The sequence below is a fragment of the Crocodylus siamensis genome, chromosome 15 (genome assembly GCF_052110815.1).
Source record: "Crocodylus siamensis isolate JL-2025a chromosome 15, ASM5211081v1, whole genome shotgun sequence".
In the NCBI taxonomy this organism is placed as follows: Eukaryota; Metazoa; Chordata; order Crocodylia; family Crocodylidae; genus Crocodylus; species Crocodylus siamensis.
This window is the reverse complement of record NC_143409.1, coordinates 206,645-231,923: the sequence shown is the minus strand read 5'-3', so window position 1 is coordinate 231,923 and position 25,279 is coordinate 206,645. Positions and strand designations below refer to the sequence as shown.

General features: G+C 50.1%; 1 protein-coding gene and 1 long non-coding RNA gene across 4 annotated transcripts in view; one reads left to right on the top strand and one right to left on the bottom strand.

Moving 5' to 3' along the window:
• The window catches only part of TUBGCP4 (tubulin gamma complex component 4), a 20,729-nt gene extending 11,894 nt beyond the window's left edge, over positions 1 to 8,835 (bottom strand). The window contains exons 1-8 of one of the 3 annotated variants that reach the window (XM_090029175.1): positions 8,636 to 8,835; positions 8,403 to 8,552; positions 6,343 to 6,465; positions 5,733 to 5,786; positions 4,740 to 4,796; positions 3,752 to 3,831; positions 2,746 to 2,947; positions 1,090 to 1,255 (exon numbers count right to left, since the gene is read on the bottom strand). In XM_090029175.1, the coding sequence (XP_089885301.1) occupies positions 1,090 to 1,255; positions 2,746 to 2,947; positions 3,752 to 3,831; positions 4,740 to 4,796; positions 5,733 to 5,786; positions 6,343 to 6,465; positions 8,403 to 8,552; positions 8,636 to 8,713 (910 nt within the window). In that variant the 5' untranslated portion in view covers positions 8,714 to 8,835. The remainder of the gene's footprint in view (positions 1 to 1,089; positions 1,256 to 2,745; positions 2,948 to 3,751; positions 3,832 to 4,739; positions 4,797 to 5,732; positions 5,787 to 6,342; positions 6,466 to 8,402; positions 8,553 to 8,635) is intronic. The other 2 variants (XM_090029174.1, XM_090029173.1) reach the window with 2 other exon arrangements.
• Positions 8,800 to 25,279, top strand: LOC149851939 (uncharacterized). Its single transcript, XR_016439344.1, has 3 exons — positions 8,800 to 8,914; positions 24,766 to 24,858; positions 25,143 to 25,279. It is a non-coding gene; the product is annotated as an uncharacterized LOC149851939 (long non-coding RNA).

The following is a 25,279-nucleotide window of genomic DNA, read 5'->3' as shown; positions in this document are numbered from 1 at the left end:
CAGACAGAAGAGCATTGGGACACAGGTAAAACAGCACAGAAGAGCACAGTACCTCAACAAGCCACTCAGTAGCCTTTGCCTAAGAGACCGAGTAGAAGTTTGATGGCTACACTTCCCACCAGCTGCATCTCGGCCACTGGGTACCCACCTTCCTTGCACAGAGCACTGCCTAACTTGGTGTACTGGGGTCACCTAGAAGTAAAATGCTTCCAGAGGGCTTCTAGAAGTGGCTTGTCCCAATGATACAACATCCACCACTCTGCAAGCAACATTTTCTATTTCCATCCTACTTCAGAATGTGGGAGTTCTTTTGATCAGCTAAGCTAAACGACAGGCCCCACCTTTACAAGAAGTGACTTAGTGTGGATGATGCTTCATGCCATGAAATGCAACCACTTAAGTGTCTTTGCACAGAAGGCCCAAATTGAGTGCACTTGGGCAATGCTTGAACACAAGGGGGCATAAGACAAGATTTGGTTCTAGTAGCTCAGAGGCCAGAGACAGAGGATGCTGCCATCTGAAAACAGGTGCCCGAGTGGACTCCCAGCCTGGGGAGCAGGTCTGAGGGAAGGAGCGAATGGAGCCATGTGGCAGGTCATAGAGAGGAAGGTGTCACAGTAGTTTGCCTCAGACCTGACAACAGGCAGCTGGACCACAGGAAACTGGGAACAGCACAAACACCGCTAACCAGACTGGACCTGTGCAACAGCTCTATGTCTCAACCTTTTGATTTGTGTAACACTACTTCCCTTTTCCTAGAATATTGGCAGATGTGTGGGAGGAAAATGGAGACTGGCAGACTGAATGGGATGAACCCTAGGTGAGGATGTAGAAATACTGAATGGTGAGTGAGCCAGAAATACCTCATGGCTGCTATAACACTCAAAGACACAATTACTGTGAGGGCTGGGAGGCGACAACAGAGTCTCCGGTGGGCTCAAAGGTTGGCTTAGAAGTGATTGCTCTTGCACTGGAGGGCAGGGAGACTCAGCTGGAATCACAGAGGTGCGTGCTGCAGGATGCGTGGCACGATGCTCTAGAAGCGCCCATGTTCCACACAACATGGGAAGCCGCAGGCAGCTGTCCTACCTTTTCTGGTCAGGGTCACGTTTTGATTCTCAAACATCTGAACTGATTCTCCCACAAAGAGGATTTTCTCAGCAACCCGCACAGGAATGTATGATGGTAGCATCTCCACCCGCAGGGAAAACTGTTTCAGAGATGGTGCCAGCATGTTTTCCTCCTCAATCAAGCGCTATCACAGGACAAGAAAGGAACACAGAAAAAAGAGTTGGTGGAACGGATGAGGGACAGTGCAGGGGATGGACAATTCAAACAGAAGAAATCAGCCATGGAGATGGTGTGGAAGAAGACAAACCCAATCTACATAATGCAGGGGGCTTGCCTCCATTCAAACCATACCTACAGGTTGGGGAACTCCCCTCTTGTCAGCACGGAGGCAGAAAGGGATCTGGGGGTCATCACTGACTCCAAGATGAACATGGGCCGGCAGTGTGGGGAGGCAGTAAGGAAGACCAACCGCACCTTGGCATGCATCCACAGATGCATCTCGAGCAGGTCCAAGGAGGTGATCCTCCCCCTCTATGCGGCACTGGTCAGGCCGCAGCTGGAGTATTGCATCCAGTTCTGGGCGCCGCACTTCAAGAGGGATGTGGACAGCATGGAGAGAGTCCAGAGGAGGGCCACTCCTATGATCAGGGGACAACAGGACAGGCCCTATGAGGAGAGGCTGCGGGACCTGAACCTGTTCAGCCTCCACAAGAGAAGGCTGAGGGGTGTCTAGTGGCCTGTTACAAACTAGTCAGGGGGGGACCAGCAGGCACTGGGGGAGTCCCTGTTCCCCCGAGCACCGCCAGGAGTGACCAGGAATAACGGTCACAAGCTGGCAGAGGGGAGATTTAGGCTAGATATCAGGAGGCGCTATTTCGCGGTCAGGGCGGCTAGGGTCTGGAACCAGCTTCCAAGAGAAGTGGTGCTGGCTCCTACCCTGGGGGTGTTTAAGAGGAGGTTAGATGAACATCTTGCTGGGGTCATTTGACCCCAGTATTCTTTCCTGCCATGGCAGAGGGTCGGACTAGATGATTTGTTCAGGTCCCTTCCGACCCTAGAAACTATGAAACTATATTCACAGTACCAGCCAATTCCAGTAAGTGTGCATTTTTTTTTTGTTAGCTGCTCTCCCTCTCAGCTCCAAATTCTCAGCACTCAGGTGAAGAACCATCTAGTCCTTGTTCCTTACTGTATCAGGTAATCCTACATCTCCACTCCTGACAACTCAGTTTTAAGGAGTCTTCATCTCTTTATCTGAAAAGAAGCTGTTTTGGCATAGGCATCTCCAACATCCTCTGTGGAGATAACTGAGGAAGAGATGCATTTGATCCCTCTGCCATGTCCTTTATTTCTCTGGGAATCCAGCAGGCTGAACAATCATTTCACAGGCTCCCAGCATCTGATAAACTGAAAATCTTTATGCCTTCTGCTAATTGTCCTTAAAAATCTATTTTATCTTTCCTAGTCTGTGCGTTTGTGCAACTTATACTTGGCCTGACCTTCCTACACAGGGAAGTTGAGTGTGGAATATCAGGGGGTGAATTCACAGAGCACTTGCACTGTGGACGCAAAAGCAATGAGAACATCTGTGCACATGGTTCTTCTGCTGGCCACATGCGTCTGCCCAGACCCACAAATGCCCTAAAGAAGCTATGCCTTGAGCTGGAACCTCACCAGGTCCTGTAGCTCTCGCAGCTGTTTCCCTGTTAGCCCCCCAATTCCCAGGTCATCATCCTCCTCTTCTGGCTGGGCAGGGACATTCCCTGAAGATGGGCCTTGTCTGATGAAAAACTCTTCATGTTGATCCAGCAGCAGTCCATGCAGCATCCAGGCAGACAGCTGCTTATACATAACCCCATGACACACAGCCAGGATCCTGGAGACCAAGAGAAGTAAGAAGTAAGAGGGATCTGTGTATAAAGCAGCTGGAACTGAACATATATTATGCATCAGATCAGTTGGCCAGATAGGAGCTCTTTTGCCAGAAAGCTGTGCGCTCCCAGGAGACATGGATGGTCCTGTGCCTGCCACGAGCATGACACCTGCTTAGTTCCATTACAAGCAGTCAGACATGTGACACACTGACATGCCCAGGATGCCATATGGCAACCCTCCAGCTCACTGTTCCTTCTCACCCGGACATCTCAGCAGCTCCACAAACCACACCTGGAAAGTCAGTGCCCCAGTTCTCTCCACAGGGACATGCCTCTATCAGTGTGCAACTAACCAAATTACCCTACTGTCTGAACACCCAAGCTAACTCCCAAGGGCCAGTGATACCACGAAGCAGCTCCTACTGTGATGTGCACAGGAACTGCACCAGGTAATGGGGAAATCACGACAGTAACTAGCAGAACTCTCACCACTCAGCCAGTCTCAGCTGGCTCCTTATTGGCCACCTCAGCTGAGAAGCCATGGAGACTGAACTTCCCTCCCCCAGAAGATGCCCCAGCAGCTCAGCAATGAGACAGCTGGCAGATCAGTGTCTGGCAGAGGTCACACTGGTTTTGTCCAGGCTGCACTCATCCTGAGGATAAGCAGAGGACTTACACCCCCAGGGCTGTAAGCCCAGCCCCAAGCCCATTTCCTGGATCAAACAGGGGTGTTTGGAGAAAAGATTCTATTACTAACTACAGCTGTTCCACAAGAACTCGGCAGCAGGATTAGAGAATCTCCCTACTTTTCCAGTGCACTGCGCACGGGGGGCAGCCCTCCACAGCTGTGCTTGTGGACAGTCTCCAGGATCTGACAGCCATGAATCTGCAGAAGAAATAAAGTAGTTACAGTGGATCAGCAGCAAGTTGCTGTCTTGATGCACTGCTGGCATTCCAGACGTCTCAATGACGACCTGCCATGGGATGGAAGGGAAAGGCTTCACAAACTCCAGGGCAGTGGATTGCAAACTTTTTTGGCTGCACACTCCTTTACCTGAAGAACATCGCTGCTCATTTCCCTCAACCCCAGTGCATCTCCACATTCACTCCTCAGGAAGTGTGTTGATGCCAGCATCAACACCCAGCAATACCATCACTCATCACACACTAGCCAATCAGAAGCTTCACCACCATTATTACAGCTTAGCCACACGCGGCTGGGGTGTGCACACCTCAGTTTGAAAACCACTACTCTAGGAAATGCTGTGTGAGCCCCTTTTCCCAGACACCACTTAGCAGCCAGCACACAAGCTTCCCCCAATGCTTCACAAAATCTAGCAAATGCCCCCAATTTCCTGGGATGCAAATCCTTTGGGATCAGGCATAAGGAGGAGTAAAGCCAGCCGCAAACATGGCAACATGCTCCATCCCTGTATACTGAAGACAGCAGTGTGACCAGGTCAAGGGAGAGGATTGCTGCACATCCGCATCCTGTCCCAGCTCCAAGCCTGTCTGCCAAAAATCTGTCTCTTTCCCTCAACTTTAAAGATGCAAATCACCCCACTGCCTCACTCTTGCTTATGGTCAGAATCTCTCTGCTGCCTGCTTCATGTAGCCTCTGAGAAAAAGACAGACCCTGAGAAACCCGTTACTTCCTGATGAGTGCACCCACCAACCACCTACAAGCCCTGTCTATCATCTGGTGACACCTCCACCCACAAGCAACTCCAACTGAAAGCAAAGAGAGGGAATGCCACATCCCAGCGTGGATGCCCCAGTCACCCCTCACTGTACCTTCTGAGTCTTGATCTGCTCAACCACCACCATCACCGAGGGGAAAAGCAGCTGGAACTGCAAAGCAAGGATCAACACATAAGAGCAGGCTCCTAAGCAAGAGACAGCAAGGGCACTTGGGGCAAAGCAGCAAAATGTAGTGATTTTCTAGCTGGTTACTTCAGTTGCCCCACAAGTAGGTAGCACTATCGCCCTGATTTGGGTGTCCCTAGAACAGGAGACCTCAGTCTCTGCACGGACAGACAATCAGCCTAAGATATGGGAAATGCAACACTACGCCAGCATCAGGCTCAAGCTGCATCATGAAAGAGGAGATAGGCAGGTCCGGAGACACTCTGCACAGTAGGCAAGCTGTGTGGAACACAAAATTGTACTGATAAGCTGGCAGTGCATCACTGTGATTCTGCAGTTTCTCAAAATGCCAAGTTTGAGACTTTGGCTCCAGGATATGAAAAAAAAATCAAACAGCTCCCCCCACCACTCCAGTTTCAGAGCTGGACTCCAAATGAGTTTTCAGGAAATGGAGGGACAGATGCATGGTTGAAGTGAGAGCTCTTTGTGCCCCAGGCACACTCCTATACTCTTTAAAGGGGCTATCCGGGCATCCCCAACTCACAAGTTCTTCAGCCATGCAATAAAGCATAAGACTCCTGGCAGGACTCCATGGAGGAAAGGTCATGAAAGACAACACACTGGATTTAATGATTTTGGAAATCAAGATGCCTAAAAACAGACACCATGTAGCTTCTTCCACCTTGGTGATATATGTGCTACCAGCTACTGCAACCTTGCAGGAAGGAAAATCTATTTTTTCTTGCAAGCTTAGGACTAAAGGTTAATGGTGACATTAAAACACAGGAGAGAAGTACAGCTGTCAGGTGGTTGGAAAGATGGGGGTCTAGCAGCAATGCCAAGCTCTGCACCATTACCCACGTTGTACCAATGAGCGTTAAGGTGCATAAACCCGAAGCCTCCAAGTCCTACGCAACATACCTGATCCAGGGAATAGTTAACGTGCGAGATGGAGAGATGAGGATCAGCCAGGAACTGCAACGACAACAGCAGTTAGCACAAATTGAAATAATCCACAGCCTATGAGTCCGGCTGAATGAAGGTAAGTGAGAGCAGACAGCCTGATGACAAGAGCCTTTGCTCGCAGCTCACTCCACAGACTTTTGGGCCATGTCCCACTTCAGGCTGCAACTCACAGTGAGACCACTGGCCACCGACTCAGTGACTCCACCTGAGAGGTTACACGACAACTGCTATCCTGGCCATAACAGGGGAATTAGTTAAAAATCTTCAGAGTTAAAAGCATGGATCACTACAGCTGGAGTGACAGAGCCTTGCCCTGGAACTGAGGGAGACCTCACATGGATCAAGAAGTCAGTGACACAGAATACATTGACCAGTACTGACTGCACTTGCAGTAGCCATTTGGAAGACATCCCCAAAGTGAAAAGTGAAAGTTCCTGTCCTGTCCCTGGCAGCTAGTTGTCAGGCTACTTGCCATACAAGAGGCAGGTCCCCACTGCACCAGAGTTCAGGCTGCAGCATTTCCAGAGCCCAGCCACACAGTACCACAGCAGCACCTCCCTCTTACCTCTTGTTCCAGGTCAAGCAGTGCCTGACGATAGGGCTGCAGCACAGAGTCAAGCCCCGTGCAGAAGGCCCGCAAGTAAATCCCATGGAGCCCGCTTGGGTTCTGCTGGGATGGGTGATGGTCCTGGAATCAAACAGTAAAGTCTGGATTGGCCCCAGGCAGGTCTGGATGGTTTAACACCAGCCCAGAGATCCAAGTTACAAACATACCCATCTCGAACAACCGCAGCAAGTGCCAACAGAACTGACAGGTTATGAGATGGCGTTCATGTTGGCAAGGATGGAGCAGACCTGTATTCAGTCCCCTCAGAGACACTGCTCGCCACAGAAGAGGCAGGTGCCCACTGCAAGGCAGTCTGGAGACAGAAGACCATCTAATAAAGGTGGCCACTAACATGTTGCTGTTATTTGGGGCAGCCACTGAAAGAGGCACATGTATGTAAAGCACTTTCCACAGCCCCACCAGCCTAGTGGGATGGGCGAGCACCCTCGAGTCTTACAAAGCCTGTCCAGTCTGCAGTGACTGCAAGTTGTTATTCTTCCCCAGGTGAATTAGGTTTGCATGGTAGAGTCTGCAGGGGCTTCACAAGCCTTTGCTCTTCGCTCTCATGTGGTATTTCTCTCCCTGTTGCTCTCCTTCCTTCTCCAAATTAGCCTGACTGCAGCAGGTAAGACAGTACTGCGCTAAGGCAGACATCGCTATGGATAACCAAATGGAAGCGACCGCCCACCCGTCAGTGACACGGGGTCAACAACGCCTAAGTGTTCCAACAAGAGGCCCTAGGCCATAGCTCAGCGAGAGCGCTGCTGGTTTGGACTCTCCACCACAGGCATCTTGTTAGAGGACGTGCTTTTGTTTATATACAGCGCGTAGCCAACTTGTGGCACTTGTTGCCACAAGCGTTTGTGGAGGTAGATGGTATAAGCAAGTTCGGAAAGGAAGGTGGACAGGTCCGTTGGGAGCTATTAAACAGAAGTCAGTGATGCCTCCTTTGACCTCTCTAAACCAATGAGGGAAGGTGACATGGGGCACGCATAGAAAGATCCTCTCCATTCACAGACTTCCCCTCTAAAGCACTTACTACTTGCCCCCATCGGAGACTGCTGTATTTGTTATGCCATAACTGAGCTCTGCCTTACCAGAAACTACATCCCCCCTCGATGGCCAGAGATAGCACTAGGCGCACAACCGATTTCTTGAGACAAAAAAAATGACAGAACAGAAAGAGAAGTAAAACTGAAGGTTAATAACCAGGCACCAGAGGAAAGCACCAAGCAGAGAAAGACAGACCAGTGTCCGCTGCTGCCTGGAAGCACCTAGGTTTGTAGACATTGCACAGCAAGACTGCTTGGAGATGTGCCAAGACAGGGCACCAAACGGCAGCCCTGCAGATGCCTGGGCCCCCAGCCAGCACCTCGGCTCTCGTCTGGCGGACAGACAGCTTGGCCGGGGCCGGGAGGAGTTTGAGCCGAAGACCCTGGGATGTCAAAGGCAACATCCCGGGTGTGCGGATAGCAGCAGGTGCAGGGAAGAGCGCAACCAGAACCTCAGCGAGAAGACGTGGACGAGGAACGACCGCCTGGCATGCTCCGCTGCTGCGGGGGCCCGGGTCTCTGGCAGCTGACGGACCGGCGTCTGCACAAGCGCACCCTGCCCAGGGCTCTGCGCCGGAGCTGCCGCCTGCCTCCCCGGCGGGTCGAGGCCCGAGCGAAGCGCAAGCTGGCCCACGGGGGGGCTCCCTGAGCCGACACGTCCTGCCGCTCAGGGTGTGGGTGGGTGGGCAGTGGCAACACGTGTGCCACGTGGAAGCGTACAAGCAGGGTGTGGCGGCACGGCCCTGCAGCCGCACCTGGGACTGAGGCGGGCCAGGGTCTGGTGCCAGGAGCCAGGGCCCCCGGCCCCGCTGAGCGGGCTGCGCCCACCCTCCCCGTGCCCTGTGGCACTGGCGGCAGCCGTTCGCGGGTCCCCCAGCCGGGGCCCTGCGGCCTCGCGGGGCAGGGCGGGGTGGGTCCTGTCAAGATGAACACAGGCCTGGGCCCCGACGCCCGGCGCGGCCCCACCTGCGGCTGCTGCTGCTGCTGCTGCTGCTGCACGTGGCCCGTGTACTGCGCCACGAAGTCGGTGAAGCGGAGGTAGTCGGTGCCCAGGCGGCAGAGGCGGCTCAGGACGCCGGTCTCGCTCGGGTGCAGGAAGGGCAGCTCCTGGCTCACCTGCGGGCGAGGCGGGCGGTCAGGGGGGGCGGGCCGGGACGGTCGGGGGGGCGGGGCGGGGCGGGGCGCGGGCCCGGCGGTACCTGCAGGCCGCCCCGCTTGCTCCACGTGAAGGCAGCGCCCGGGAACCCGCTCAGCGCCAGCAGCAGCTCGTGGATCATCCTGCCCGAGGCCGCGGGGACTGCCGGGAAACGTCGCCCGCAGCCGCACAGGCCGCCGGCGTCGTAGAGCTTGCCGGGAAGTGGAGTCGCACAGGCCGCCGGGAGCTGCGGAGCTTGCCGGGAAGTGGAGTCCCGCGGAGCCTGCCGGGAGGCGCGGCGCGGGGCGCGTGCGGACGCTCGAGGCGCGGGCATCGCTCGGCGGTGAGTCTCCTCGGCCCCCTGTCTTGGGACTCTTGGGCGCGAGGCTGTGAGGAGAGCTCTGCTGTGAAGCCGGGAGTGCAGGGCAGGGCCCCGTGTCCGCTCCCTCCCCGCAAGGAGGTCGCGCTGCTGGCAGCCCAGGGAGGCGGCCCGGGCGCTCGTGGAGCAGCCGGCGGCTGCGGCAGTTTGCCGGGGGCCGGTACTGCGAGACCTGCAGACGTGGGGACGGGGCGGAGGGCAGGTCACGCGCACAAGGATTTGTCACAGAAACCTGGGCTTCAAGCTCGAGGCCCGCTCGCGGTCCAGCATTATGGACCCCCGTGCCGGGTGCGGAGCTACGGGCACCGCTCCTGCTCCATCTCCGTGGGTTTCGTCCGTGCTTTTCTGGCCACAGCGGTGCCCCAGGAGAGGGGCCGACTCCTGCCCAGGCACTCGTCCTCCAGCCCTTCTTGGCCGGCCCCTACCCCACCGGCACAGCCCACGCTCTCCTTCTCCGAGGTGGGGATTTGCACTTGGCTTGTGTCTGCTGCCCAGGCAGTCTGCGTTAGTGACCAGCCCTTAGCATGTAGGAGTCATTTAGCGCTGGGGAGGAATCTTTAACTTAAAAACCTGCTTTCCAGGATGTGGGGTTGAGGTTGGACAAATTCTGCCTGAAAAGGTGCGTGGTTTTAGCTGGGTATTAGGTAACTCCTGGGAGAACTCAGTTAGGGACTGGGTAGCTTCTCCATCGCTGAAGTGTTAGAAGGTTTGCTCTACTGTGAGAAGTTGTGGGTTGGATGCACAGAGTATCTGGTGAAAATCTGTAGTCTGTCTCCTGGCTTTCATAGACTTCATAGACATCAGGGCTGGAAGGGACCTCGGAAGATCATCGAGTTCAGCCCCCTGCCCAAAGGGCAGGAAGTCAGCTGGGGTCATAGGATCCCAGCAAGATAAGCATCCAATTTGCTCTTGAAGGTGTTCAGTGTAGGTGCTTGAATCGCCTCCGATGGCAGGCTGTTCCAGACCTTGGGGGCTCGGACAGTAAAGAAATTCTTCCTTGTGTCCAGCCTGAAACAGTCTTGCAGTAGATTATGACCGTTCAACCTCATCATCCCTTGGGGCATTCTGGTGAGCAGACGTTCCCCCAGATCCTGGTGGTCACCCCTGATAAACTTATAGGTGGCCGTCAGATCATCCCTGAGCCTGCACTTTTCCAGGCTAAAGAGCCCCATGGCTCTCAGCCTGTCGTCATGAGGTCTGTTTTCCTGACCTCTGATCATGAGCGTGGCTCTTCTCTGGACTCTCTCAAGCTTCTCCGCATCCTTTTTGAACTGTGGAGCCCAAAACTGGACGCAGTACTCCAGCTGCGGCCTCACCAAGGCTAAGGACAAGGGGAGCATGACGTCCCGGGATTTGCTTGAGAAGCGGCTATGGATGCAAGCCAGCGTCTTGCTCGCTTTACTAGCTGCAGCATCGCATGGCAGGCTCATGTTCATCTTGCGGTCAATGATGACCCCCAAGTCTCTTTCTTCTGTAGCGGTAGCCAGTGTACCACCGCCGAGCCTATAAGGATGCTGCAGGTTTTTCCTCCCAAGGTGGAGAGCCTTGCATTTTTCAGTGTTAAACACCATCAGGTTCTCATCCGCCCATTTGCTGAGCCTGTCCAGGTCAGCCTGGATCGCCCACCTGTCTTCTGGCGTGGATGCTTTGCCCCAGAGTTTGGTGTCATCAGTGAACTTGGCCAGGCCACTTCTGACTCCAATGTCCACATCATTAATGAAGATACTGAACAATATGGGTCCAAGGACAGAGCCTTGGGGGACCCCCCTGGTCACAGGACACCACGATGATTGACTTCCGTCAACCACCACCCTCTGGGTCCGACCACGGAGCCAATTTCCCAGCCAGTGGATCATTGTGGACCCAAAGCCACAATTGGCCAGTTTCACCAAGAGGTGATCATGGGATACCAGATCGAAGGCTTTTTTGACGTCAAGGTATACAACATCAATCACTTTTCCCTTGTCCAGGTGCTAAGTCACCTGGTCGTAGAAAGAAATGAGATTGGTCAAGCAAGACCTACCCGCAACAAACCCATGCTGCCTATCCCTCAGGATGTTCGCGTCGGCCAGTCCATTAAGGATGGCCTCTTTAATAAACTTTTTCTAAGATCTTCCCCGGGATAGAAGTCAGGCTGATGGGCCTGTAGTTTGCCAGATCCATTTTCCTCCCTTTCTTGAAGATCGGCACCACATTGGCCTTCTTCCAGTCTTTGGGCACTTCACCAGAGCGCCAGGAGCTCTTGAAGATCCGTGCCAGGGGCTGGGCTATGATGCTCGCCAGCTCCTTGAGTACTCTGGGGTGAAGATTGTCAGGGCGGGCTGACTTGAAGGTATCCAGCCTCTCAAGGTGTTCCTTCAGGAGGTCAGCATTGATGGAAGGCAGAGGATCTCCCTCACCCGGACTTCCCTGTCCCGTAACGGGCATAGGCGTCCCATGGGACTGATGAAAGACCGATGCAAAGTACCCATTTAATAGGTTGGCTTTTTCCTGGGCGTCAGTTGTCCCATCTGGTTCAGCAGGGGTCCAGTGCTTTTTCTCTGGCTCCCCACATATCTGAAAAAGGACTTTTTGTTGTCCTTGATGCTCGAAGCTAGTTGGAGTTCAGTTGCAGCCTTGGCTTTCCTGGTTTGCTCCCTGCAGGACTGAACCCATGCAGTCCTCCTAGTCTCCCTAGCTTTAGAGTCTGCAAACCTGTGTGGTTCCATTTCATTTGCTTACAGGTCAGTCTTCTCTCCTCCCTTTTTTAATACATACAACTCTCAAAACAAAGCAATGCACAGGCGTGGCCTAAGTTGTGCCCACATGGTACTTTAGTCTTACCAACCCGCTTATTTCAGGGTGTAGCAGCAAATGTGGGAAGTGGTCCAGCCTTGCCCACAGCTGTGATGGAAAGTGCTCAGTGACGGACCATAGGGTTTGTTTCCATAGCCACCTGGCAGCACTCTACCACTTTGACCTTGAGTTGCACTTTGAGGACAGACACATGGGGAGAAGGTGTTAGCCAGCCGATAACGCGTGTGGCTGAGCAGAGACAGTTTCATAGTTACTAGGGTTGGAAGGGACCTGAACAGATCATCAGGTCTGACCCCCTGTCCTGGGCAGGAACGAGTGCTGGGATCATAATACCCCAGCCAGAAATCTATCCAACCTCCTCTTGAAGACCCCCAAGGTAGGGGCAAGCACCACCTCCCTTGGGAGCCCATTCCAGAGCCTGCAGCTCTAACCATAAAGTAATGCCTCCTGATGTCTAACCTGAAACTGCTCTCAATCAATTTGTGGCTGTTATTCCTTGTTATCCCAGGTGGTGCTCGGGGGGAACAGAGCCTCACCAATTTTCCACTGGTCCCCCCGGTGAGTTTGTACATGACCACCAGATCCCCTCTCAGCCTTCTCTTGTGGAGGCTAAATAGATTCAGGCCTTTAGTCTATCCTCGTAGGGCCTGCCCTTCTGCCCCCTGATCATGTGGGTGGCCCTCCTCTGGACCCTCTCCATGTTGTCCACATCCCTCCTGAAGTGCGGCACCCAGAACTGGATGCAGTACTCCAGTTGTGGCTTGACCAGCACCCCACAGAGTGGGAGGATCACCTCCCTGGACCTGCTTGCGATGCATCTGTGGATGCACGACCAGGTGCGGTTAACCTTACTGACTGCTTCCTCACATTGGCAGCTCATGTTCATCCTGGAGTCAACAATGACTCCAAGATCCCTTTCAGGCACTGTGTTGACAAGGAGGGAGTTCCCCAGGCTACAGGTGTGTTGCAGGTTCCTTTTCCCTAAATGCAGCACCTTGCACTTGTTTGCGTTGAATTCCATCCTATTCTCATCCACCCACCTCTGTAACCTGTCTAGATCTAGCTGGATTCTGTCCCTCCCCTCCAGTGTGCCCATGAATGAGGGGTGCCACCTGGGCAAGGTGTTGCAGACAGCACTGCAGACACAGGGAAAGAGCTTCCCAATGTGCAAGTATTTCCAGAGGGTGTGTGATATTGCAACCCACACTGTGGGTAAGAGGGAGAAAGTGTCCCTGACTGCCCAATGGCAGCTGCGCTGCTCCATCCCGAACCTGCCTGGCCATGGCCTGGCATTTTGGCCTCTGGTGCCCTCACCCCTCCCAGAGAGGTAGCTGTGGTGCCTGCTTCTGCCCCCACCCTGCCCTGGGGACATGATGGTTGCTCGTGGGGCCTGGGCCATGGTGTTGCCTATGACTGGCAGAGACTTGCCATAGGTGCAAGTGGGACCAGTGGGTGGGAACAAGCGTCTGATGAACCCTGACCTGCCTGTCCCTGCTCCCTTGGCTGTGTCCTGGCCTGCACTCGCCAGCTCCTCCCTGGAGGCAGGAGCCTTCTGCACAGCCTGGGCCCCAGCCCACAGCCCTGTAGCAGTAGCACCACCCAGCAGCGAGCAGCAGCCAGGCCAGGTTGTCCATGGTGCTGGTGCTGGCTCCACTCTGGTCAGGTCCGACCTAGTTCTGTTGACTCCGTGCATGGCCTCTTTTTCCCCGCCCCGCCCTGCCAGGGCGGTAGGAGGTGGCACCAGGAGCAGCTTGCTCTTTGATCCATCCTGCTGGGTTGCTGCTGCGTGTACCACCACTGAATCAATCATGCTGCTGTCACCTCCACTTTCTGGCCCTGGGAGCGTCAGGCCTTGAGACAGCTGCAGCTCTGCAAAAGGTTTCCCAAACCTGGGCAGAAAGTTGGCTCCCCTACAGCCAGTGGGAGGCTTGTCATTGTCTTTGGTGGCTGCCCTGGGACAGAGGGGAAAGCAGGTGCAGCTCCAGGGTGGCTGGAGATAAACTGCCTTGTTTTCCTAGTAGGTGACCATCAGCTTTGGGTTTTTGGTGTCCATGTTCTAAAGGAATCACAGGGGCTCAGGTACAGAGAACAAATTCTGACCAAAATGAGCTCCAGTAGTTGCTACTGTCACCCATGGCCCATGAGTCATCTGCTGTGTACTGAGATACCAATGTGGTTCATTCCTGTGGGCCACTGTCAGAGAGGACCTCTGTTACCTGCTCCCATGAGGAGTCACTAGTATAGTTCACCTCTCTAGGCCAGGATCCCACATGCCACTGGAGTCATCCTGTTGCTGTTTATAGTTGCTCACAGAGTCCACATCAGGGAGCATGGTAAGAGTTGCATGAGAGAGACGGCAATTCTGGTTACTAGGAAACCTAGGAAATGGGGTAACTTGTCAGAGTGATTCCTGGATGGGCAGTGGACTTGAGGTAATGGTCCTGCAAATGCTTCCTGAATTCCTGGGGTTTGGGGGAATTTGTCTTGAATTCTTCCTAAGAAAGAGCAACATTGATTCCTTCTTTTCCTGGGACATTAGCGTTCAGCCAAGCCTGTGGTGGTTAAAATTCAGCCCTGTGCAAGGGTCAATGCCAAAGGACCGCTTTCTTTCTATTTTGTCATCTTTTCAGAATACTGAAGGGTGAAGAGCCTCTGTGCTGGTTCTCAGTTCAGGTGTGAATTTTATTCCTTCTGAATATAGCTGCTGTTGGAAGATTTCCTCATTGCTGTCTCTGCTTGGATTTCTAGCAAGGAGAGAGAGGAAAGAGGAAGTGCTGCATTCAGAAAAGATCTCATTTCAGAAGAAATGCTGTCCTTACCCTTTATTGGTTGATGTAGTGTGTTAGCTGATGCTGTAGTTGCTGTATCAAATTAATTTGGTAATCACAATGTATTCAGCACCGTACAGTGCACAAAAAATTGGCTCCCTGCTCTGAAGGGTTTCGCGTCTAAAACACAGAAGCACAGTGGAAAATCCAGAGGTGGAAGCGTAACTGTTGGACAAGCAAACATACTTCTTGTGGATACTAGGGAAGAAGCTGGTTTTATTAACAGGTTAGTGAGACCCCACCTCACTTCTTTTCTTCTTTTCAGATTCTGTACTGCTTTTCTTGGGAGGTGCCTGATTTTACATGGAAACCTAAGTCAACCAGAAAAAGAATATTTAAATCTAACCAGCCATCCAAGATATGGTTTCTCTTCTCCTCATTCTGTTTGGGTTGTTCAGTTCTCCTCATTCAGTTTGGCTGCTGGCCAGGCTCCCTGCTGCCTGATCACTGCCACTGCTGCCCCAGGAGGACCCCAGGTAAGGCTGCTGGGGCCAGCACAGGTGCTGGCCTCAGCCTCCTCTGCCCCACCCAGAGCATTTTTGCCTGCACTAACCCCATGTACAGGGGTGTATGCCAGGGCAAAAAAACAACAGCACAACCGCATGCCCTTCTCATGGGGACGCAGCCAAAGTGGCTAGTTTTGAGAGAATTAGAGTGTAAAAGAGCATATTAGCTCCAAACTCAGAACAAATGTTAAAAAATCCCAAAACAATACCTTTTTTAACTCTTTCAGTCTGGACAAAGATGATCCCAGGCTGCTGTCTTGAATACTTGGTGGACCAGATTGTTTACCAATATTTTCTCTGGACAGACATGTTTTTATAATTTTATTACGATTTTTAAGATCTTTTCACAGCTATAACCTTCAAAACAACTATACTGTTGATCCCTTGAAGGGATCTAAACATAAAAATACCAAACAATTTATTGGAATAAAATTAATCTATAAAAGATCTTTGTCCAATATACCAAAACACCTGGAAGATCCAGACAAAATAGACTGGACAGTGGCTTCAACTGACGGGGAACTAAAACTCTGGTAAAACTTGGGCTTGCTGGCAGTAGGTGAGGGATAGTCAAAAAATGGTTGTCACAGGGCACATGCAGACAAATAACACACCTTCTGTCCCAGACAACTGCAGTGGGTGACAAGTTAATTATATAGGTGTATTTGCATAAATGACTAGTCAGCAGTTAGCCTGTTTCTGGTGGTTCTGTGTCAGCAAAAAAGATTCTGCTCCCTTGTCTCTCTTATTGCTCTTCTCTATTGTTCTTTTTGAAACAGAACTTTTCCAAATGGCCAGCTGAACTGACTGTGACCCTCTTTTGAATGATACCGTTGCTCTAGGCAGTTTGTAAAGCCTCTAGGCATTGGGTTTCAACTCTTAATAGCATTATCCTCATCTGATTGTCAGAAAAAATATTTTGCTAGATGCCTGGGCAGTGGTAAACCTGTCAGAAACCTGGCATCAGGTGAACAATAAGAAGAGAGGGTCCAGAGGCAAGTGACAAACATGATGAAGGGCTCGGAAGACAAATTATACAAGGAGAGGTTGAAGGAGTTGAGCATGTTCAGCTTGCAGAAAAGGCATAGAAGGGGAGAACATAATAGTAACCTTCATGTTTCTGAAGGGCTGCCGTTAGGAGTAAATTTAGACTGGATGTCAGGAAACACCTCTTTACTGCTAGAACAGTGAGGCAGTGGGAATAGTCTAGGGAGCTGTGGGACCTCCGTCATTGAAGGTTGTCAAGAAGAGGTTGGACAAGCATTGGTCAGGGATGATACAAGTGTAGCTATACATATGCTCTGCTATGGGGATTTCCCAGGCTTTTAGGAATTGCTGGTTGCTGCACAGAGCTGGGAAGGAATATTTCCCACCTGCTGCTATGTGCATTTGTGCTCTTTTTCTTTTTTTGGCTTTTCTCAAAAGCATTGGGTATTGGCTGCAGCTGGGGCTGGGGGTTTTGACTGGGCTGTGCCTGTGCTCCTGCTGGGGCTGAAACACAGAGACTCCTGGTTAGAGGGTCTTGCTCTTCCACTCAGGGTCAGACAAATTGTCATATTTGGAGCCAGGAAGGAATTTTAACCCATGGTCAGATTGGTATGGACTGAAGGGGGGTGTTGCTTTCCTCTGTAGTGTGGAAGGAGGTGTAACCCTCTTCCCTAGATCACTTAGTGTATTTAACTACCCTTGGCACTTTCTCTCACCCCCTCTTGCAACTACTTTTCACTATGCTGTGCCTGGCTTGTTCTACTCAGACCTGAAGGAGAATGTCTTGCATTCAAAAGCTTGCCTAACTCTATCCCATATGTACAGTTGGTCCAATGAAAGACGTCACCCTAAGAAATCCTAGCCTTACGTAATTTCTAAGTAGCCATGGGAACAACACTCTTACACCACATTTAACACCCCGTGGTACCCCTGCTTTACCTGTGGCAAGTTAGGGGGTTGTAGTTGAGTTGGGGTTGACTGTAGATATGCTAATAGATTAGACAATGGATTTGTATGGGATGGAAACTAATATGAAATACATTCTTCCCTGTCCTACTCCTCCAAGACATAGGGATCCTTGCCAAAGCAAGCTGTGCTAGCTGATTATTTCTAACACCAGTATGTACATAGTGTCAAGAATTATAACCTTCTATTCTAGGATTATTCAAGTGTTTCCCACAGGTCAGAATTGGGTCTTTTGTATAAAACAATGTAGAAGGGCTTATTGCTTGAATAACAAACTGTAGAGCAATTGTCTTTAATCCATTCCTTCCTATCTCTTTCCTCCTATATGATTGTTCCACAACCTTAGAACCAGCAAAGTAGAGAGCCCTCACCATGCTTATTATGCTGTAGAGCAGGGATGTAAAACATCTGGCCCTGTGGACCGATGAAGGTCACTGGGCCACTCTATGGGCCAGACCAGACTGACCTCCTGTGCAGTGCCCATGACATGGGCTCCAGTCCCACGCTTTATATGCAGCCATGCTGGCCCAGAGGCTTGCTGTGCATTTGGGGCCAGCATGGTATGTGGGATAGACCCAGAGCTGCAGGTAGCACAGGGGGTGGTCCAGTAACCCATGGGCTGGATCATACTGTTCTATAGACTGTATCTGGCCCTTGGGCTATGTTTTTGACATTCCTGGTACAGACAGAAGCTGGGCCCTGATGTTGAGCTTGAAAAAGCATGCCTGCAGCTGGCCTGGTCCCCAGTGTCAGGCTTCTTGCATGCTTGCAGTTGCATGATTGGAATCTGAAGAATTTTCTCCCAAATCCCAAAAATCTCTTGTCTTGTCAAGCACACCTGGCATGACAGGACCTGCAATTTTGGGGATCCACAATGGCATGTCTCAGATCTCAATTGTGTGACTGCATTGTCTGCCAGGGTCCTAAGAGAGACTCCTCTCAAAATGGAATCCAGTGGTTTTTCCAGCCCTTGAAAACTTCTCCACAAGGGTTGGTAGAGGAACCCAAATGTACCTTATTCCTGTGAGTTCTAGTCCAGGGATCTTGCATAAAACAGTTGAAGCCAGTTTTCCTTGGTCTGGCGCTGCATCCCCAAGGTGCTTCCTACCTCACTTTTCATGAAGGCATTTTTAACTCACTTATTTCTTGTGCTTCTCTTTCCCGCTCCTCTGAGTGGCTTCCCCTGTAGCTCAGTGTTACATATGGCTCCTTTCAGTTATGCTTCAGCCTCTCTGAGCCCACTGTTCAGTCTCCCTTTGCTGCAGATGGGCCCCAGGGGCACTAGCCTCTCACAGAGCCCCACAACCAGCTCTTGGCTTCTGATAAGCACAGCAGCCCAGAGGCAAGCCAGCCGTCCCACCAAGGTTTTCAGTAAGCCAGAGCCTTCAGACAGCTCCTAATTTGCTAGTCTATTTATTTCCTATCAGAGCAGCCTGTCTGTCCTCTTCCGTAACCAAAATGCTGCTGCTGGCTTTTTGCATCTTAAGTTCAGCACTCATGAGCAGGTAGGGCTCTGGGAACAGGAGAGGACAGCGTCAAGCTGCTTGGCTCTTATGGGCTAGTTCATAATGTGGCAGTGGCAGCCCACCCCATCTCAGGCGCCAGATCCTGAAGTCCCTGCCCGGTTGCTACTGAATAGATAAGGTGTCTACTTTCCCATGTCAGATACATTTCTACCACAGCCTTAGATGCTTATACCTCTGCCTCTGAGCATGAAAACTAACCACTGAAACTGTACCAATGCTGAGTGACAACACTAAACACCGAGAGGATTTGCAAACTAGGCATTTCTCCATTTTTCTTGCTTGTAAGGCCTAATCTGGTAGGCACGTTTGCAGCTTGTGACATCCAAGTGAGTTGGTATAAAACATGTTTGGAGCCTTTTACCCAACAGCCCAGAAGTTACAGCGTGTCCCTGGGATGTTGGAGACCTGTGTTCAAATACTTGAATCAGACCTAGACAGGTTACAAGGGTGGGCGGATGTGAATAGGATGGGATTCAACACAGACAAGTGCAAGGTGATGCACCTGGGGAGGAACAACCGGCACCATACCTACAGGTTGGGGAACTCCCCTCTTGTCAGCACGGAGGCGGAAAAGGACCTTGGAGTCATAATTGACTCCGAGATGATCATGGGCCGGCAGTGCGGGGACGCAGTCAGGAAGGCCAACCGCACCTTGTCGTGCATCCACAGATGCATCTCAAGCAGGGCCAGGGAGGTGATCCTCCCCCTCTATGCGGCATTGGTCAGGCCGCAGCTGGAGTACTGCGTCCAGCTCTGGGCGCTGCACTTCAAGAGGGATGTGGACAGCATGGAGAGGGTCCAGAGGAGGCCACTCGCATGGTCAGGGGACAACAGGGCAGGCCCTACGAGGAGAGGCTACGGGACCTGAACCTGTTCAGCCTCCAAAAGAGAAGGCTGAGGGGGGATCTAGTGGCATGTTATAAACTAGTCAGGGGGGATCAGCAGGCATTGGGGGGGTCACTATTCCCCCGTGCACTGCCAGGAGTGACCAGGAATAAGCTGGCAGAGGGCAGGTTTAGGCTAGATATCAGGAAGCGCTACTTCACGGTCAGGGCGGCTAGGATCTGGAACCAACTTCCAAGAGAATTGGTGCTGGCTCCTACCCTGGGGTTTTTTAAGAGGAGGTTGGATGAACATCTTGCTGGGGTCGTTTGACCCCAGTATTATTTCCTGCCATGGCAGGGGGTCGGACTAGATGATCTACTCAGGTCCCTTCCAACCCTAGAAACTATGAAACTTTTCCTGTCTGAATTGGACTAGACATTTGAACTTGCATAACCTTCCTCCTTGAAGAGTACCATGTACTGAGTTGCAAGGCATTTGCAGTTGGATAGCTTTCAGTCTCCTTTTGAAATTGTTCCACTTTGTGTATACCTATATTTATTGGGCCACAGCAAGTGAGAGGTTTTTAAGACCCAGCTAGACAAAGCCTTGGCTGGGATGATGTAGTTGGGGCTGGTCCTGCTTTGAGCAGGAGGTTGGACTAGATGTGACCTCCTGAGGTCCCTTCCAACCTGAATTTTCTATGATTCTGTGACTCTGTAGCTTGGTGGTTTGGCCACTGATGTACCAGAAACAGGTTCAAGCACAAGCCCCCTGGGGCAGCATGATGTGAATTGCCTAGATTTCATAGACATTAGGGCTGGAAGGGACCTTGGAAGATCATCGGGTTCAGCCCCCACCCCAAGGGGCAGGAAGTCAGCCAGGGTCAAAGGATCCCAACAAGATAAGCATCCAAATGTTTCTGAAGTGTCCAGAGTAGGTGCTTGCACCACTTCTGGGGGGAGTCTATTCCAGGTCTTGGGGTTCAGACAGTAAAGAGGTTTTTCCTTATGTCCAGCCTGAAACAGCCTTGCAGGAGTTTGTTACCATTGGACCTTGTCATCTCATGGGGTGCTCTGGTGAACAGGCTTTCCCTCATATCCAGATGCACACCCCTTATGTACTTGTAGGCTGCTACCAAGTCATCCCTAAGCCTGTGCTTTTCCAGGCTGAGGAGTCTCATGGCTCTCAGCCTCTCTTCATAAGGGCTGTTCTCTTGCCCTCTGATCATGCGCGTGTGGCATTGCATGTCCCTCAGTTTCTTGTTCCAAGCAGTCTGAGTAGATAGCTGTTAGTCTGCCGCACCTATTACTCATCCTCTCTGACTGACATTCTGAATCTAATACAAAGCCTCCAGGACCAAGTTGCTAAACCACAGGTGCAGGATGTTGTGCTGCAGGCAGAAGTTCATGACTTGCAAAGCAGGTTTCATTACTGGATGCATCTCATGGCAGCAGAGAGAAATGTAGTTCCTAAACCAGTGTCATGTACTTTTACAGCTCCACCTGCTAAGGCATCCAACTGTCAAAGGTGTAGCAATGCTCAGGTTTGAGCAGATAGCAACAGATGGCTTTAAGGCCTCTGTGCGTGCATACCTTTTGTGCTGTAAATGCCAATCCCAGTGGGCTCTGTGTTATAAATTCTTAGTGGGCATGTGTCCGCCCTGTCTTTGAGTGGTGACTCATCATCACATTTGTTTTGCGGATGTGAGTTTCCAAAAGCAGGATGGAGAGGTGATTCTGGGGGCCATGTTGCTGTGACAGTACAGCTCTGATCACAGAATTGAATATATCTGTTTTGGTTATAAAGGGTTTTACAAGATCTAGATATGCCAACATAGGTTTTAGTGTGTACTCTTCCTTTAAACAACTGAAGAGGAACTGCATGTCCTTTCAGAGAAGTGCAGTCATTTGGGATACCAGTTTGGAAATCTTTAATGCCATTGAGGGAGGTTATATACCAGTAATCTAAAAATTACACAGAAGATCGGTCTAACTAGCATTTTCTAACTTCACATACAGACTACTTTCCTAGAGACATTTCAGTACTAGCCAAACATGTTGTCCATGGGAAGGTTGGCTTTCTATGAAAATAATGGTATGCCACCATTATTGGGCTAGATAGAAAATGCCATTGACAGAGTTCTGGAAGGTAGCTGGAGCATCTGAGAAACTGAAAGGCATCACCAGATAATCAAAATAGCCATACTGAGGTCTGCACTTTTTCCCCCACTCCATTGCTTTCATGGATGCAAACCAAATTATAGGTGTTGAGGAGGTCATGCTATACAAAGATAAACATAGATGATGTTATTCATTGGCTCTCACTATCCCTTTTCAGCAAGATTTATTTCTGATCAGAATGCCACCAGCAGCCAGCTCTCTGATTCTGATTTCATGAACAAAGAGAATTCTCTGCTGCAACTATTACATCTACATCCTACATGGTCAGCCACAACTTTAAATTCCCAAAGTTTGTGATGATGTGTGTTATGACTCGCCTCTTGCCAATGAGTTGGTACATTTTAAGAAATTTCTGGTAGTTGAGGATGCGGTTCTTTAGCAAATCTTAACTCCTGTGCTATATTTTCTTGAACAAAGACTTGCCAGGAGAGACCTTTTGATCTCCTCCCGATGTGTCTAGCCTATTTCAGCTCTTGTTACACATTTCCATGCATTCCACTGTCAGGCAGCTCTGGTCCAAAGCCGGCATAGTTATCTTAACTGTTCTTGATCAAGTCACTAAAGTGTCACCTTTCATATCATGCCTTCAAGTTCCCATTACTGAGGGACTGGCCTGGGTCTTACTGGTTCATGGTTTCAAAACTGTTGGTCTGTTATCTAGCAGTCTCAGCCACCTAAGTGTCAAATAAACTTTTTATTTCATAGACATTAGCTATAACAAATAGCCTGCAGCTCATCTAGGTGACGGCTGAAATTTTAAATCCCATTAAGCAGTTGGTTGCTTCCACGTTCCTACTGATCTCTGTGTTTAGCCTGTCCCTCGAAACCTCTTCTAGAAAATGACTTTCTATTATAGTTTCACCAAGATGCCGTAGGCAGGATTGGACCACGCTGTGCCTGTCTCTGGGCACACTAACAAGGTTTCAGGGTACCTGGGTCTATTGTACTGGCCCCTGCACAGTTCTTCAGCTGCATCAAGGAGTTTTAAAAAACACTGTTCTCTTTGCTCCAGACATTTGTTCTTGAAGCTCCCACAGCTGTCAGAACAACTGGGTGGAAGGGCAACAGCAGCAACTTCTCCGGCAAGACCCTTTTAACTGCCGTTTTGCTAAGAAAAGGGAAATTTTATGGGAACTGAAAAATCCACCTGTTCTACACACATGGTAGCATAGATTTCATACCCTGGCAAATACAGTTGTAAAATGTTGGACGTGACAGCCACTATAAAACCTGCTTTTATATTGTCTGTCATGCCCCAAAATTTGCAACTACATTGTTGATGGTAACAAATAAGCGCACTGCAGTGTAACTATTATCTTTGGCAGATTAACATTCTACAACTGTGGCCTATCTAAATGTTTCTTTTCTTCAATAAACCATTTTAGATGAGCAGCACCACACTGAGGTTTGTGTTTATCAGCCAGCATAGATGCTCCGTGGGTGCCTTAATTCACACAGCTGCAGTTTTGTGCTTCATTTGGCCCAAAGCCGTGATGAACATGAACTCTGGTTTTGATGTAAACCTTTTACACTTTTGAACTACAACCTTCTACCTACTATGTCCAGATTGATGGACAGACTGACTAGATTAGCCAAGTCTTCAGACAGTATCTCTGTTATCTTGTCAGTTATCACCCAGTGGGTCTCCGTCCTCCCTTTCTCGCAAGTACCTGCTACAATTCTGACTATTTATTGACCCGTCAAAGATCCTCATGTAACAATTAGAGATTGCATCCACAATTTTTTATCTGTGCTTAGCTACAGTCCCTTATACTCCTAAAATTACCAGCTTAGTTCAGAAACTATGCCATGCCTGGTACGAACTGAAAGAGCGTCTCAACTTTGCCAAAACGCCCATCAGTCTTGTGCAGACAAATGCCACTAGGAAGCATCCCTTGTCAGAGTTTGTGATGCAGTGTGAATGTCACCACAGAATTTTGACTTTACTCAAGCTTCAAACAAATTGGAATACCAACATCTGAACCTATTCAAAGTCAGCCAGCAAATCAGCTCTCTCGCCTTCAAAATATATTTACCCAAGTCAATAAAACTGCACCTGATTTTGCAGATCATGTTATTAAAGTCATGACAGTTGGTTTCTGGCATGATCGAACTCTCTACTCATGTTGATTGCTGTTCAAGGGCCTTGAGAATGATGTATGTAAAAACGTTCTTGCCCCTAAGCTGGTTGGAGGAAGCTCATATATCCAGTCAAGTGGAAAGGATATGGGCCAGCCAGCCAACTAGAGAGCCTGCTAGTCATGTCCCTGTGCTTGATTTGATCCAGGAATTAACCGCAACCCATCCTTTTGATTGGTCACCACAGTGCCAGAAGCCATCCCATGCTACTTCCACTTTAAGTTCGAAAAGATAAGTAGATGACATGTAACAACAACACAGGTAAAGGCTAGTGGTAAGAAGCAGGAAGGAGAAATTGTTTAAGTAAGCAGTATCATGTCTCCTCTGCCAGACTGAGATTCTTCAGAGGTTCCACATGTGTTAATTTTGTCTGCTGGTACTCACAAGTGTAATATTTAACATTGATTCTAGGCAAAGGTCTTATAAATACCAGGGAGAGAGAGAGACTAGAACCAGATGTTTGATGAAGAATCTTGAAGGTAAAGTCACTTTGTGTTGAAAGCTCCAGCACTGGAATTAAAACAGGAAGATTTAATTTTTAAAATGTCTTTTCTATGCTTGTTTGTCATTATCTCTGTTTGTATTATTTTTTAACTGCATACAGGCAACCCCTGACATTCTGATTAATTGTCTTGTGACATTCTCCTTTTTTGTTACACAGGTCTCAAAGTACCATGCAGGATTTTGCAGTGCCAAGTGCCTTATGGGGCTGAGCTAGTCAGTACTGTCACACTGTCTCTCAAAAGATGCCTGTTAGAAACGCAGGGATTTTTGGATCATTTGTTTGTTCTAGTGTTTGTTTTGGATTTGGTGTATCTCAGCTTGGGTGGGTTGTGTCCTAGTCAAGATTTACAGGAGAATGCCAGTGACTAGTCTTAACACATCAGAGCTAAACAATTGCTCATTGGGGTTATGCTTTAAAAAGCAGCATGGCAGCTGTTTTCACCAGACCATCTCACTTTGTGGATTTGTCCATTTGGGGATTGCGTCCAGAGTCTGAGCAGCTGCTGCCACACTGATGAGAGCCTCCCAGTACAGACCCTGATTCTTATGCCTTTTCAGATCACAAGTTCTCTGACTGAAACCCAGCGTTCTGCTCATCCCATCTCTTTTCTCAGGAGAGTCTGAGGCACAAGATAAAAACAAGGATAAAAGGTAGTTTCCTCTATATCTGTCACTGTTGTTACTTAGATAAATGGTTTCACTTGAAAGAGAGAACGTGTGAGGCAAAGAGGTTTTGGGAGGAGAGCAGGGGGATGGGAGCAGAGTGGACTGAGGGAAGAGAACAAGGGGGCAGAAGCAGGAGGAAGAAAATCTGGGAGAGGATAGAGGAAGGAAAAGTTATAGAGAGAGGTAGAGAAGACTGATGCATTAAACACATTTTTAACCAAAACATTTAATTTTTTTTACTGAAATTGTACATCTCTTTTTTCTTTCAGCCCACCATAGTGCAGATAACAGTCATGCTGCTGTTTTTCCATTAACCCAGCCCCCAATGCGTTACCCCGGCTGCGTGCTCCACAGATCTCTGCCTCAGACTCCCCAGTCTGAAAAATGTTCCTGACAAAGAAGCAAG